General features: G+C 39.6%; 1 protein-coding gene across 5 annotated transcripts; it reads right to left on the bottom strand.

Moving 5' to 3' along the window:
- Window positions 1-1,014: 1,014 nt before the first annotated feature.
- nr2c2 (nuclear receptor subfamily 2, group C, member 2) lies at window positions 1,015-12,397 on the bottom strand. Of its 5 annotated transcripts, none has more exons than XM_058643023.1 (15): window positions 11,972-12,397; window positions 10,402-10,486; window positions 10,070-10,165; window positions 9,272-9,472; window positions 8,239-8,344; window positions 7,945-8,124; window positions 7,678-7,834; window positions 7,491-7,581; window positions 7,154-7,299; window positions 6,282-6,444; window positions 6,069-6,190; window positions 5,782-5,921; window positions 5,097-5,234; window positions 4,900-5,020; window positions 1,015-3,231 (listed from the first exon to the last, which is right to left on the bottom strand). In XM_058643023.1, exons 2-15 carry the CDS (start codon window positions 10,459-10,461, stop codon window positions 3,057-3,059), a joined length of 1,896 nt encoding a protein of 631 aa, XP_058499006.1. In that variant the 5' UTR covers window positions 10,462-10,486; window positions 11,972-12,397; the 3' UTR covers window positions 1,015-3,056. The 5 variants fall into 5 exon arrangements, 3 of the variants coding, with proteins under 3 accessions (XP_058499006.1, XP_058499008.1, XP_058499009.1); XM_058643025.1 differs by having other exon boundaries at window positions 4,900-5,005; window positions 11,972-12,396; XM_058643026.1 differs by lacking the exon at window positions 9,272-9,472.
- Window positions 12,398-15,448: the final 3,051 nt, after the last annotated feature.

Here is a 15,448-nt window from a genome sequence, read left to right as displayed (position 1 = left end):
TACTAAGTTTCCCACGCAGCAATAGACACGGAGCGTAACGAGCTGCTCAGTTGTGGCTGAAAGTGGTTTTTAAAGTGTCAGCTGAAGGCAATCTTCAGGGTTTTAATCCCAAAGAAGGGTTATAGTTCAAGTAAAAGGGCTACAGGCATGGAGGGATCAGGGAAGAACAGGGTTTATAAAAACTGCCTGGTAAAAAAAAAAGTCGCCACCTGGACCCATCATGCCTAGTACCTACTGTACAAGTCTGTGGGAGCAGTGCTATGATCTGGGGTTGCTGCAGTTGGTCAGGTCTAGGTTCAGCAACATTATGTGGCCAAAGAATGAGGTCAGCTGACTTCCTGTATATACTGAATGACCAGATTATTCCATCAATGGATTTTTTTCTTCCCTGATGGCACGGGCATATTCCGAGACGGCGATGTCAGGATCATCGGGCATGTGAAAGAGTGGTTCAGGGAGCATGAGACATCATTTTCACCACAGAGTCCAGACCTTAAACCCATTAAGAATCTTTGGGATGAACTGGAGAAGGCTTTGCGCAGTGGTGCGACTCTCCCATCATCAACACACTATCTTGGTGAAAAATGAATGCAACACTGGACAGAAATAAATCTTGTGACATTGCAGAAGCTTATCGCAAACAATTCCACAGCGAATGAGTGCCGTAATTAAAGCTAAATGCGGTCCAACCAAATATTAGTGCGTGACCCTTTGTTTTTTTTGGCCAGGTAGTGTATTTGTTTGCCGTTTTTCACCACAGAGAGCTCTGTAAGTGAAGGATGGGCTCCAAAATGACTTGAGCTACCTTTCCATAAACTCATAAGTTAGCGCCGGGTGGTAGTGAGCAGAGGTCCACTAGTGTACGTAAATTACATCATCCTCCAACGTCTGCTTACATTCACACGGCCAACGTACACACCTCCAGTTTGATTTGTGCCAGCTGCCTTTAGCAAAACACTTTCCCAGTCCAACTGCTGGCCCGCCCTTGTTTTGGTCCAAAGAAGAAGGTAACCATGGAGACTTGCTTGAGTTTATATGAGGAAGTCCACCAGTACCCACACATGTACAACTCAGAACTCAAAGAATACAAGGAAACACAAATGAGGGCAACTTCATGGTGAGAAATGGCTGCTACTGGAATGGAATTTGAGATCGAGTGGGCAGGCATGGAACGCTAGACTGACACGGACCGTTGCATAGCAGTGCTTTTAAAATGTAATTTACTTAATTTATGCACTCTTTTTCTTTTTTCTTAGTAGTTATGTTTGTCTGTGTTCTGTTTCAAAGAGGTTGAACACTCTTAAAGTGCAATTCAAGCTTTTGGAGGCCGTTCCTTTGTTCATTTCTGCAACGTCACTGTATTAATTAAAATCAAAACAAAGATAATGGGTTACGAGCACTGCTTTTCCTCACAGAAGCTTTCCTACTCGATGCATGTGTGGAAAAAGGGAAAACAAACTTGTCATGTCTGGAGCCTCCTCTCCTCCACCAACTAATTCAAGTACCTCAAGCTAATTTAAAAGTAGACAAAGATCAGTTTGATCTACTTCTAGAATTTTACAATTTGGTATGAACATCGACAGTCAGGTTAGTGAGCACATCTGATGTCTGTCTTCATTACAAATGGGTGGAAACGATGCTGAGATACATCCAGTAATCTGAATCTCAGGTCAAAACATCAAAGAAAAATAAGTGCAGTGGATGTCCCGCTCTCTAACAAAACCATGGAAACACTGACACCTAAGACTGGCTTCACTCATGAGCTTTGTATTCCTCACTTTGTTTTTCTGTTGTTATTTTTTTTTTACAATCAGGGTAACCTGCCCAGTACTTTTAAGTACACTTCATATGCAACAAGCAAATTTGTACACACAACAAATCAAAGTTTTTAGAAAACATACAAAACACAAACATTTTAGTCAGAATGACTGCAGCGAAACACCACAAAATCTGATTGATGTGCATTTAGCAGCATACAAATGCAAACAGTATAAAGAGTAGCATAGCTACCCATAAGTAACATTTCTCAACTCAAAGACGTGAAGATGATGCCATATTTTGAAGAAATACTTGCCACTAATGATATATACGGAGTGCAGATTGAGAACACGACAGGAGGGGAAACAGCGTTTCAACTGATTGTCGTAAAAAGATGAGTGACGTGGTGATTGCACTGCTTAAAATATAAACATATTCACAGTGGCCCAGAGTGTATCTACACATAAAAGCTCTGAATGTGTTTCAATATAAAAGAGAACATTTGTTTTATGTGATTCCGAGGGCGAAAATTAAAAGTGAATAATTGGGCAAAATAAATAATTTGAAGCTTAATGGTGTGATTAAGGGCTTATGTTTCAGTTATTTCTTCCTGACTGAAGTGCTGCCAATTATTATTTGGATTTTATTAGAGTGACAACTGTGTCACTATGGAAATTTAAAAACAACAACTTAGAATAGTCGTTAGGCATTTAAGATAATAATGAAGCAGTATTCCTAGAGGCCAACATAAATAAAAATAATTTACAGCCTAAAAATACAGTTAAGGAATAAGATTGGAGTTTAAAATATGTGAACTTTTTTCAAACTGTTTAAATAATGTCTCATTTGATGACACCTTGATAAACTTGAGAGCATGGTTAGGCTTTAAAATGTAAAAGTATTTGACAGGTGTGGCTAAAGGGTAAAGTTCACATGTAACAAGCTTTAAGTGCTATAAATGCATTGCAGGAGATGAGTGTGGCTGCAGCTGCAGAGATTTCGCTCAACATTTCTTTCTCTTTTTTTTTTGGTGTGGCTTAGTTTAGGCCAGAAACTAAAGAGGACCACAGTATATCAGCTCCAGAAGACATTCAGAGTGTCATCCAGGTCCTGAAATGATGGCTCGTCTTAACATACCAAGGATTCCTGCATGACTTTGGACCATGTACCACGTACAGTCAGAAAACAAGAGGTTACTGCTGGATTTAGACTGGAGTTCAAAACTAAACCCTTTAACCTGTGACAGAGACAATGGCATGTCTTAATTAGCATTTGTGAGTCCTGGAGTGGTGGCAATGTCAGTCTGTAGCATCAGAGTCTTGGCTGTTATATTCAGCTGTCTCCATCTTGAGGATGTAGGGAATAATGCTGTCAATAGAAACATTACCTATTAAACCAGTGAAGAAGAGCTCCTCTGTGATACTTGAGTTCATGAGGCGTAGGGCGGGGAGACGAGTCAAGATACGGGTCAACCTGAGGAGACAAACAACACTTCAAATCATCTTTATTTGTGTTGAGATAGCCACATGATATGTCTTTTTCCTCTGTGAGCCAGACACTTAACGCTGCAGTGTGTAACTTTTGGTGATTTTGGTTGTTGTTGATATTATTCTTTTGCTTCTGTTTGGGCTTTGTGAACAGAAACGATGTAACACTATTTGTATGCTGCATCCTTCATCTGAAAACAGACTCTGTCCAGAAAAACTATCAGACCTGACTGAGGAAGCGTTTGTGTGTGTATACAGCAGCAGAGCAGGGCCGGGGGTAGAGTAGAGTGTAAAGAGGTGTTTATCCAGTCAAACTGCTGAACGACAGAAAGGAGAATTCATTTCTGAAACTTTTCACGGACACTTCTTGTTTTCAGTCATTTCACTTCCTGTGTGCAGCGCAGGAATGTTGTGCAACTCTCACAAGAGAGTTGTATAAACTGGCTTAAGTGGCTTTATCAGCATTGTGGTCATTCAATGTTTGTTTATACTTAAAAGCCACACACTACAGCTTTAAAGCGCCTACGTATGGATCATTAGAATTAAAAAAAAAAAGGCCGATAACAACATTTGTAATGTTTTTCACATTTGGCTGTATACAATAAATATCCCTGGCATAAATATTTTTTTTATATTTGTATTGTATTATTTATTCATAGTTGCTTGATTGATTGCTTCAACTGACACAAGACCACTTTTATTTCATCCCATTCATGCAACAAGCCTCTGGTGGCCTCTGTTGGTCATATTGGCAAGTGCAAGTGTGGAAGCACCAACAAACAAACAGACAGACAGACAGACAAACACACAGAGCCACTAAAAACAACACTTCACTCCCACTCCATGGGGTGAAGTGACTAGCATAGATATGGATACATAAAAACAAGCTGAAGGTAAAGATCAGGCTGCTACGATGTAAACTGGCAACTGAAAATACCAACTAAAGGTCTCCGGTTACACAAAGATGACTGAAACCTTTTGCCAGAGAATAAACTGAAAGTGCTAACCCTGTACATTTCTCAACTGTTTTTTGACAGAACTTTAGAGAGAAAGAAGAACATATTCCTTTCTCACTCCAGTTAAACCAGCTGTGTTTGTGCACAGTATGTTGTATAATTGTATGTTGTGAACGGTGAAAATGTGGCTTCTCTACTGGTTTGTTGATTTTGTTGTCGGTTTTGTGATTTGATACCAGAGCATTTACATTTGTTTTATTTTTTGTACAAACACAGCTGTATTTGTTCAAGGCAAAGAGGATAGAATGCCACAGAGCAAATCAAAACAAGTCATCGTATTAAAATATGACAAATTATATCAAACACACATGATATGAAATAAATACCACTGGTGTAAATGATCAGAGGTGAGGCGATTGGGGTGATTGATTACATTCAATCAGTTAAAAAATGCCAAGATTGGCTTTGATTGGATACTTGAGTTCAGGATGGGTACATCCCTTATTTAGGTATATGTAAACATATATGAAAACAGCTGAGGTGTAAAGTAAATTGAATCTCCGTGTTAATTAGGCAGTGATTATAAATCAATAATAAATTAAAGTATAAGTATTATTGAATAAATTTTACTATAGGTAACATGCAACCACTTTCTAAGCAGATTGGGCTGGCTGGTCAGACTGGAAGTATGAGCGCACCTGTACATGTCGTCAGGATATGTTTTCTGCACATAGTCCTGCAGCTCCATCAGCGCCTTCTCCTGTAACTTTTCAATCTGTCCACTGCTGTCCACACCTGGGTGATCTAACACACAATTATCTTCTCACAAAATGAAGTTACAGCTATAAATATTAATCAGATTAAGACAACCAGATGCTTCTATAAGCAGACTCACCTGGGCTGAACAACACTATAGCCTTCAGGTAGGCATATTCGTAGCTGTCCGTCTCCAGCCTTGTCATGCCGTTACAGAATTCCTGGAACTTCCAGATGTGCTCCATCACCTGCTTCACCCTCTCCCCTGAAAGCTTGTCTTAGATGGGAGAAAAGAAAATGTACGTTGTTTTTTTTTTAAGCTTCATCCAAACAGCCACTAATAAGGTAGGAACTCTTGTGAAATGTTCATTTAAGACAGATTGTGGTCATGGTTTGACATAATGACAGCAGTTTCATATATGGACAATGAACCACATATGAAAAATGGACAGAGTTTTCTGGTTTCCTGGGTGATGTCAATCAAGAAGTGAAAATATATTGAATGCACGACCTGTTGTCACTTGGTCAGGACTCAAGAATGCATATATTTTCCAATTTAGGGCATTCAACTGGTGGTATACTATTTGGGCTGTCACCAATAACACATGGAAAATAATGCAATCATGTGCCATCTGTGCATCTGACAAATGTAGTGGTAAAACACGATATGTCCGAGTTCCATCATCATAAAATTTAAAAACACTGACAAATCAAAATTCTCAAGGTTTTTGTTTGTTATTGTATCAACTTCAAACAGCACATTTCATCTCCTGTTTGTGTGTGTGTGTCCTACTGTGAAGTGATGACGAGGTCTGTGGTCCTACCATCCTGGTTGCTGCTCTGTAGGTGGTTAATGATTGCAGTGAGGATGGTCGACAGATTCATCATGTGAGCGCACTGAGCCAGACCCAGAGTGAACAGCTCATTCCAGCAGGCTCGCACCAGATTGGTGTTTGCCTCTTGACTGAAAAAAATGAAATAAAGACAGCGACAAAGAGGGAAAAACAAGCGTGAGCTCACAGACAACATCATATACTGCGAAGACTGGAGAATGGAGCTTGTTGTGTTATAACCTGAGAGTGTAATATAAGTCTGTGAAATATTTTCTCACCCGAGTGCTGAGAAGGCAGGGATAGAGCGTGCCCAGTGCATGGAGAGAAAAAGAAGCCTGGACGCTGACTCACAGATGTAGTGTACATTCAGATACTCCGGCATAGGGCTGGGCATGGTCAGCTAGACAAACATGCAATGACATAATGAGATTATTACGGGGAGATTATTGGACCAATGTTTTGAACATTGAATAGCGTTCGTCTCCATCCACCTTAAAGCCGACATGGCTGTCCGTGAGCAGTGGTCCCTCCACTTCAATGATGGGGGTCTCCTGGTCTCTACCAATCAGCTGGATTGTTGTTCCGCTGATACACTTATCCAACAGACTCCGTCTCTCAGGTGGGTTGAAGACTTTCGCCAGGGTGTCAAAGGCACTTTTTGTATACACACACACACACACACACACACACACACACACACACAGTCCGTTAACATAATTTTATGCAAAGCAATGTGTTAATAATCTATACATTCCCAACACATATTTACTCTGCGTGACACTTTCTAAGCTATCCCAGTGAAAAAATAACTCTATAAAATATTATAGAAAATAAACAATTAAAGATACAGTAGGCATACTACACAACTATTCTATAATAAACAGCATCATGTAAATCAAGTGATTTTGAGCAAGAACAACACTTGTTCACTTCTACTTTACAGCCTGCACTCAATCTGTCCTTACCGCTTTTAACCTAATAAATCACAGAGCAGCTTGGGGAGTGAGAGAGAGCATGTGCTCCTATTGACTGTTCCACTACACCTACTCTGTGTGTATTGATTCACATGTGATCACATCTAAATCACTACGGCAGCAAAGGGTTCCAGGCTGTGACCATTAAGTCACACTTTGGAGTCAAGTGTGAGAAAATGTTCCAACTGGGAGCACCAGTGCCACTTGCAAATATGTTCATAATTGTTGCACAGCTCAGTTGTTAGGCAGAGGTGATGCACATGTGTGTGCCACAGAGCTGTTGTAGTTGTGTTCAAGAATGGTATGTAAAAGTAAGATGTTTCTGTGTGAGAGAAAATTGCTGTAAGCTCATAAACATCATCCTTCCTGGATGTACAGTGCTGACTGACCGAGTTATCTCACTGGCAGACTGCTCCTCTTGTTGGCTGTCCAACGCATTGCCATTGTTTAGGTTTTCTTTCAGCGAGTCGCTCATGTTGGCCAACGATGTCACCACATTGGCTAGTGTCCCCAGGTCCCCATGCCCAGACTCCATCTGAAGACAACACAAATAGTCCAGAATTTGAAGGTCACATGAGACTTGATCCATTCCAGAGACAAAAAATAGAGGCATGCAGCAAAAGGAAACACATGTTGCTTCTTAAAACAAACTGAGGAACTAAATTAAGAGTGAGTCCACTGTAAAAAAAAAAAGGCAGCAGAACAGAGCAAAGAGATGTTACTGACCTTTGAGTCAGTGGCCAACAGCAAAGTTCCATCAGTTTGGATGACCGGCTGCTGGATGTTAACCAGCATCCCCTGGTCCAGCAGGCTGGATCTGCACATGTCAGAAAAAGACATTAGTAAAATCCACTTCACGCCAACAGCTGAGAACCTAGATCTAGGTTTGTTTATGGTACTGATTCACACTGACCTGGATCCATCTGTCTCTGTATCTGAGATAAAGGTCGGTGTAGCGATGAGTGGACTGTTTAGGTCTTTGCGAATGTAGATCTTCTGGGTGGAGGCAGCACAATTGGCATGTTTCTCCCTGGGCAATATGTCAATGGGTTTTCTCTCACTCTGGACAGCTAAGAAAAACCAAGGGGCTCAAATCAATAGTGACCAATACTTACTCAAGTACACACCAGGATAAATCAATAAATCCATTTATTTTTCTTAGATTGGGATACAAACTCACACTCAGTCTTCATTCCCATCTTAAGGCATTTCCTCAGCCGACAGAACTGGCAGCGATTGCGGTGGTGTTTGTTGATGACACAGTCCTGTTTGCTGCGGCAGCTGTAGGTCAGGTTCTTCCTCACACTCCTCTTGAAGAAGCCTTTACATCCCTCACAACTGACTGCTCCATAGTGACGCCCTGAACACAAACACAAGAGATTAAGACTGTGTGTGTGTGCATGTGTGTGTGTGCATGTGTGTGTGTTTGTTGACACTATGTGTGACATTAACTGCCTAAATATCACAACTGTACCTGAAGCCTTGTCCCCACACACCACACAGTACTCTATTGGCTGTGACCGGCTCAGGTCCCCCGACTGTCCTAACAACCGTTCCATAGACACTGGATCTGTGACAATCTAAAAAGCAAAATCAAGGGAAGGTTGGTGAGCTTTTTTGTTCTGTCTGAGCCCCATTCCAGAGTTCAAACCAATCCTGAATGAAACCTGACCCAAGTCTGAAGCATTTAATGTAAGCTACATTGAATTTGTGCCACCCTGTCTCTGACATTAATTCGATGCATCTCCATTCAACCCACAACAACTATTTGAGTGGAAATACATTGGAGACTCCGAGCACAGCTAAAGTGAAAGTGGCAACAAAACTGTGCTACTCTGCTTTTGTTGTTTTTCGCTTGTTGAAGACGACTTCATCCCCTGTGTGAAAAAGCAAAGAGGAGTCCATACAATAGTCCATACAATAGCGCAACTTCACGTGAGGCTACCTCTGTTGGGTTAGCAATTGGATATTGATGTGGACACTGGAGGCGCCTGTTAATACCAGGTGTAAATGGATGTGGTGAAGCGCTATCGGTCCGCTATCTGATCACAGAAACCGGGTTCTAATGCCAGGGTGTAAAGGGTACCAATGCTGCAGAACCTCGACTTGACAAACTGAAGTAAGCCCAGATAAAAACACTGAAGTATATGATTTTTTTGAGTATACTGTAGCCCAAAAAAATCACATACTTCAGTGGTGCAACATATGAACTCTGGTTAGCCCAGCCAGCATGACCAAATGCGACATGAACCTAAATATAAAGTATTTGCCCGAAGTAGGTGTGACCCGGTAGGTATTCGATCATACTCAGCATATACAGCAAATTCCTTCAATATGGCTTACTACACTATGAAATTCACAAATATGGTGCATATGTGCAGTAAGATGCATGATGCAAAAACACACAGTGTATCCAGCTTAATAATGATAATGAACATGAAGACCAAGACATTGCATCATTGCAGTATGTGTCAACTCAGGGTTTGATATTCTGGGTACAGGTGTACCTGTATTCTTCCTGGCATCAGGCTGTCTGCAGCAGTGAAGATCAGCTGCTTAGTGTTGTGGCTGTCTGGTGAGGCCAGGATAACCTTGCCCCCTGAGCTGTCAGCTGTTGTAAGAATAAACTGTTGCTTGGGAGCAGTGGATGATGGGTTCATCGTGGTCACTATCTGAATCTTCTGACCTGTCTGCTGGTCAGTTACAATCTGAGGGTGAAGGTGGAAAAGGGAGATACATAGAGAATGAGGACACACCAAACTTAATTTATTTGACAAAGTTTAGGTTTTTGATGACCCGCGTATGACTGCAACTAATAATTATTTTCATAATTGATTAATCTGTCAATTATTTACCTGATTAATAGACTAGTTTTTGGTCCATAAAATGTTGAAACATGTTTCCCAAACCTCTAAATAATTATGTTCTCAAATGTCCAGAAACTAAAAATTAAAAAATATCTTTTTTTTGTGACATGGAGCAAAGAAACCAGAAAACATTCACATTTTATGATAGCTGGAATTTTGATTTAGCTGGAAAGAGATTGTACTAATCTTAAAAAACAAACAAACACAAAAACCAACTATCAAATTAGTTGACAATTAATTTATTATTAATTAATTAATTAATTTATTATTAATTAATTAATTTATTATTAATCAATGAATCGAGTAATTGTTTCAGCTCTTCAGTCGGCTTCAGACATAGACAAACCAATATCAGTCAACCTCTAACTAACACACCTAAACAACAGGCAAGAGCAGTGTCGCATTATCTTTCATAACTACAGCAAACTGCAGTAGTACCTGTATACGCTGTGGTGTTGTCGCAGGCTCAGTTGAAATGAACTGAAAGCGCTGAGGAGACTCACTCATTGCGGAGTCTGACGGAGAGGACGGAACCTATCAGTTGTAAAGCATTTATGTGTTAAATATAGGACATGTAAAACAACACATCAGCAACACAAATATATTTCACTCGACTCTTTGTAAAGCACAAAAATGTCATTGTAAAACACTTTCATTTAAATTCAAGAGGCAACTATGTAGAGACTGTATCTCTGTTAAATAAAAACCCCTCATGGCTTTTCGGAAACAACTCAAAAAGGCAGCAACTCTTGTCCTGTGCACTCACTCACCTCTGCCTCGTGCTCAGAATCCACTTTCTGCTGAGCGAGCAGATTCAGGCTGGATGCCATGATGATGTGAGGTCATTAGTGAGGTCTGTAAGGAAATATGGCACACACATTCATCTGTGACAAAGGGGAAACCTGACTCAGAAGACCAGGACAACAATGGGACATTTTCAAAAAGAAAAATACCATTGCATTTCTTCTGTACGATTTGTGGAGATTTTATACCTAATTTATGTGACATAACTGACATAATCTATGTCATATATTAATTAAAATGGAGGCCCTACACATCACTGTTTAGTATTTGAAAACATGTGTATCAGCACATGGTAATAACCTTTGAGGACACCAACAATTACAACTAATGGCTGTTGACATGATTGTTTATTCTTACAATTGTTTAAAATGTTAAACACAGTGACAACAGTAATAATAATAATGACTGTGATCATTATCATTATTGTTAGTGACATCTACATAATCATCACAAGTATTGTTGTTGTTATTATCAACATTATTATTGTCAGATACAGGTTATATTTAGGACAAAGAAAGGAAGAAAAAAAAACCCACAATCTTTCAATAGTCCTTAAGTGCTAACAAGGAAAGGCAACTGGACAATGGAAAGATTACCAGTCAAATCTTTCAATATGTCAAGAGAGCTTATTACTTTTCTGTGCGTTGCCTAATCAGTTAGTAACTAATAATTTAAGTTCCTTTTCTTTACTGTATTAACTATGTTTGTTGACCGGGGCTCAGACTAAAACCACACTTTTTTATTACTGATGTTTACATTTTAATAATTCATAAAGTACAACACAAAAATGTCGTAGTTTGGATATAATGTCTGTTTATCTATTACTGAACAGTGATTAATGTTCCTGCAGTACTCCATAGGCGAGCACCATGATGCTACTGTTGCTTCGTATTGTTAACTGATTGGTTCAACACAATGTCCATCAAAATATCTCTGTCCCTGAACGCATCATTACAGCACTGAACAAAATGGAGAACCTGGCAGTCATCCAAAACACTGGAGACGAATACTTATTAAATATACTAGAGGCATTTTCTTTCCACAAATGAAATGAACGACAGTCGGTGTGCTGGTAGTGCGTGTAAAAACGCCGCTTTGGTGAATGAAGTCAGAATTATTTGAAGCCATTCCTGTCCCCGGGGTGGCAAAGGTAAAAGGGTCGAGTTCATCTGCAGCAGCTGCGTCTCTCCACTGTTAGCGCTGTCAGCTAGTGTTAGCTTAAACCTGTTTACCAGACCGCAGCTGCTCGGAGCCCTTTCTGCCCTTCTATGCCCCCGAGTTTGTCACATTAGCAAACGTAGGTCAGTTCAACAAGGCGGTCAAACGTCGACATGTGTGTAACTGTCTCTAAAGAACACCAGCTTCATCATAGCGAGCCCAGCATCCGTGCCCAGACCCCGAGTTACCGGAGACGGACAGGAAGGGGAGCTCCGCATCGGCAAGCTACCAAGCTAACCGGGATGTTAGCTGCACTGCTTTATCATCCTGTATCTTTCCAGAGCTTTCTGCGGTTTTCAGTCCGGAACTTAGACTTACCTGCGGGGAACGGTGCTCGTGGATTTGGGACGCTCTGCTGTTTTAATAAATGTTTGTTTTGGTTTTCTTCTTTTAAAGGTCATAGTTCGTGACCCCGCACCGCTAGGGCGCTGATGATGGCTGAGGTTTTTTTTTCCCCCTCCTTCCTCTCTCGCGTCCCCGTGCGCCCCCCTCCTCCTCCTCCTCCCTCCCTCCCTCCTTCGTGCGAGCGAGCCAGACAGGAGTGACGTCATCGTGTCTGGGTACACTGTGGTTACGTTTTGATGAGGATTTTCACACAAATCAAATAAGTTACACTTCTCTAAATCCTCAGACATTGTGCACCTGACATGTTAGCTCATCTACTGCTTATTACAGCGGAATTCACTGAAAACTATTTCATATTAAAGTATTTTAATTTTAAAATTCAAATATTAAAATTACAGGTGTACATTGAGGTCCTCAAAGGTCATTTTGTTAATATATATTCTGTTTGGCAGAAACTAACATGTATATTTTCTAAAAAAGCAAATGTCCCTTGATTTAATACTGTGAGTCTTTTAAATCATGCATTTATTTAAAATGTTTTTTCTTCATTTATTAGACTAGTTTATTATTACTTTATTATTATTGTTATTATTGTACTGTCATGATCCTTTTTTATTTTAGTTGTAAAACATTAACATACTCAATATAAGAGACAAGGACTCGAGCTATAGATTATAGGGCAGCAACAGTTATTCGATATTTACTATTACTATACTATTTTGATAATCGATTTGAGAGTTTAATGATTTTTCAGCTTCTTAAATGTGAATATTTTCTGGTTTCTTTGCTCCATCTGACAAAGAAATCATTAAAACGGAATAATTTTTGTTTGTGGACAAAAGAAGACATTTGAGAACATCATCATTTCTGGGTTTTTGACATTTCTCAACATATTCTGACATTTACTACTTGCTACAGTATTTGAATAATCGGGAAAATAATCAACAGATTAGTCGATTATGAAAATAATTTGTAGTCCTAATACAGATTAGATTAGGTTATTTTGCATATATGAAATATTATTTGTTCTGAGTTGATGTGGAATACAGCTTTGAAGAAAAAGGATGTTATTTCAGGAAAAAGCATGAGATGGTTTCTTATTCAATGTTATTTTACATAGTAAATCTTCATAATTATACATATAAAACCCAACATTCACTAGCACAGGTGACTCCAAGATGGCGGTAGCTTGGAGTCACCTGTGCTTGACTATTATGTAACAGTATAAATTGGATTAGTTGTGTTATCTGCACCGTGCCACTGTCTCTTTTGTTTGTTTGTTTTACTAACCTTTACTAACCTTTACTAACCTCTGTGTGTACGTGTACCACCAGTGGTACGCAAGCTTTCTGTGGTAGAACTTGGAGGAAAATTTAGACCAGAGTGCGTAGAAAATGAAACAAATAACAACAACAACAACAAATAGTAATTACATAATAACAATTAGAGTCACCTTATCTCCCGCTCCATCATGATCTAATTTCACGATAGATAGATAGATAGATAGATAGATACTTTATTCATCTCACAGAGAAATTCACGATACCAGTGTGTGAAGTATATGTGAGGAAGAGATTGGGAATAAATCTGCCTCCTGTGAAAAGTTGTTACTTCAGGAGCTTAATATTTTCTCAGGTGGTATAATAAGTTTAAGAACCACTGCAATAGAGGGTAGTAGAATCACAAAAGTTGCCTAGTATTAATGTATTAAGTTGCACAACAGCAGACATTGCTTAGCAAGCAGGTTAAACAAACACACTAAAACAAGGTGCTTGAAGATCTCTGGCTTGGTTTTTATTTGTACTGTAAATGTCAGTGTGTCATGTGACCCACTTGTCAGTTTGACTTAGTTCTTGGCGACGGTGCATAGCAGCATTTGTTTGCTCATGGATTTAAAGGTTACCCAAGCGGAATATCAGATCATATTTTTATGTTGTTTGCTGCAAATAAGATTTAAATAAGTTTTAGGGCAGGAGATGTTTAAAAAAAAAATAATAATAATTCAATTTTTCATTCTGTGTTGTTTATTGTGTCTATCGTATGTGGTTTCTGAAGTGTTTGTGGTATCTCATGTCATATAGGGTGTTTTTGTTCTGCAACGCACACTTTTCTGCAATGCATTAAGCACCTACACGGTTATGAAACCCTTTTGCATTGGCGAGCTACAGACTACTTACCGTGTTCATTTTAGGTAATGTACATGTTTCCAAACACATTATAACACAGCACTATTCTGTCATAATTAAGTTTCATGTGCACTCTTTATATGTATTTGTTCCTTCTCTTTTTCAACACATACTTGTATGAAGACAGTAAAAAGCACCACAGGTTTCAATGTCAGGTTTTTGCCAGTAATACAATGCAGTTTCTTTACATTTTAAGTGTTTTAGGGTAGGAGCAGTATTTTGTTGTTTATTGTCTATTTTCTTCTGTATGTTTCTTATCGTTGTAGATGCACACTCTAAATGGAGTGTCAAGCCACCATAGAAAACCTCAGACAGGGCTTTAGCCGGTCTATAGTATCTGACAATGGCACTTGCTTCACAAGCCAAGAGTTTGGGTCATTCATAGCATTCAGCACATGACATCTGAGATGGTCGTGTCATGAGACGGCCTGTCGACCAAGTCAGAAAATGACACGCAACAGTGATCGACACAAACATGCCAGAGGGGCCTGAACAACCCGCCAGTTTTCAGGAGCAACTGGCAGAAGTTTGCCCGGCAGTCCCAGATTTAGGAGGAGGGCATGTGAAGGAGCCTGATGAGCCTGATGTGACAACTCAGGGCCAACCACCAGCTAATGATACAAGAGAGGACCTGTTGCCAGGGCTACGACGCTCAAGATGGACTCTATCTGAGAGACTTTGTGAGTCAGTAGTGAGCTCTCTCAAGCAAGAGCAAGAATGCTACCCACCTTCCTATAGTGAGTTGGTCAGAGGTCCATAATGAAATAATAATGCTTGTGAACTGTATGGTATTTGTCCAGATTTTGACTGATCGATCCTTTCAGCCCAATAATTCCAGCCCAAAGTACGGCGGGAACAACTCGAGTGTCTTTCTGAAGATTTATTTCTCACACACAGATAGTGCTAGTTAGAGAACAGTTAGACAGCAGTTAGTTAGTTTAGGTTGTAAAACCGACAAGTCGTACAGGTTCTGATGATAGTAGTTCTGACAAAGGCACATATGAAGGTTAATATATAACAAAAGAGCTTTGATGACCAATTACAACAATAAATAGATAAATAGAATGATAGCTTTGCCTGCTAGAAAGTTCTACAGTATTGGATGTCTTTAGTTAGTTTAGATTATAATCTGAGATCTATCTATCTATCTATCTATCTATCTATCTATCTATACATGTACATATCTGTATTCTTTTTTTCAAGATGCAGAATGTTTGGAAAAGAAAACAAAACAAAACAAGCATTAGCACTAAATGTCCACTAG

Source organism: Solea solea, chromosome 11 (genome assembly GCF_958295425.1).
Source record: "Solea solea chromosome 11, fSolSol10.1, whole genome shotgun sequence".
Lineage (NCBI taxonomy): Eukaryota > Metazoa > Chordata > Actinopteri > Pleuronectiformes > Soleidae > Solea > Solea solea.
Note: the sequence above shows the minus strand (reverse complement) of the source record. Positions and strands in the feature narration are given on the sequence as shown.

Coding starts and splice junctions, on each gene's coding strand:
- nr2c2 (XM_058643023.1), bottom strand. CDS start 10,461: ATGGCATCCAGCCTGAATCTGCTCGCTCAGCAGAAAGTGGATTCTGAG. Junction 7,835..7,944: donor GATGGGAATGAAGACTGAGT/GTGAGTTTGTAT, acceptor GGTTTTTCTTAG/CTGTCCAGAGTGAGAGAAAA. Junction 6,445..7,153: donor TCTGCCAGTGAGATAACTCG/GTCAGTCAGCAC, acceptor GTATACAAAAAG/TGCCTTTGACACCCTGGCGA.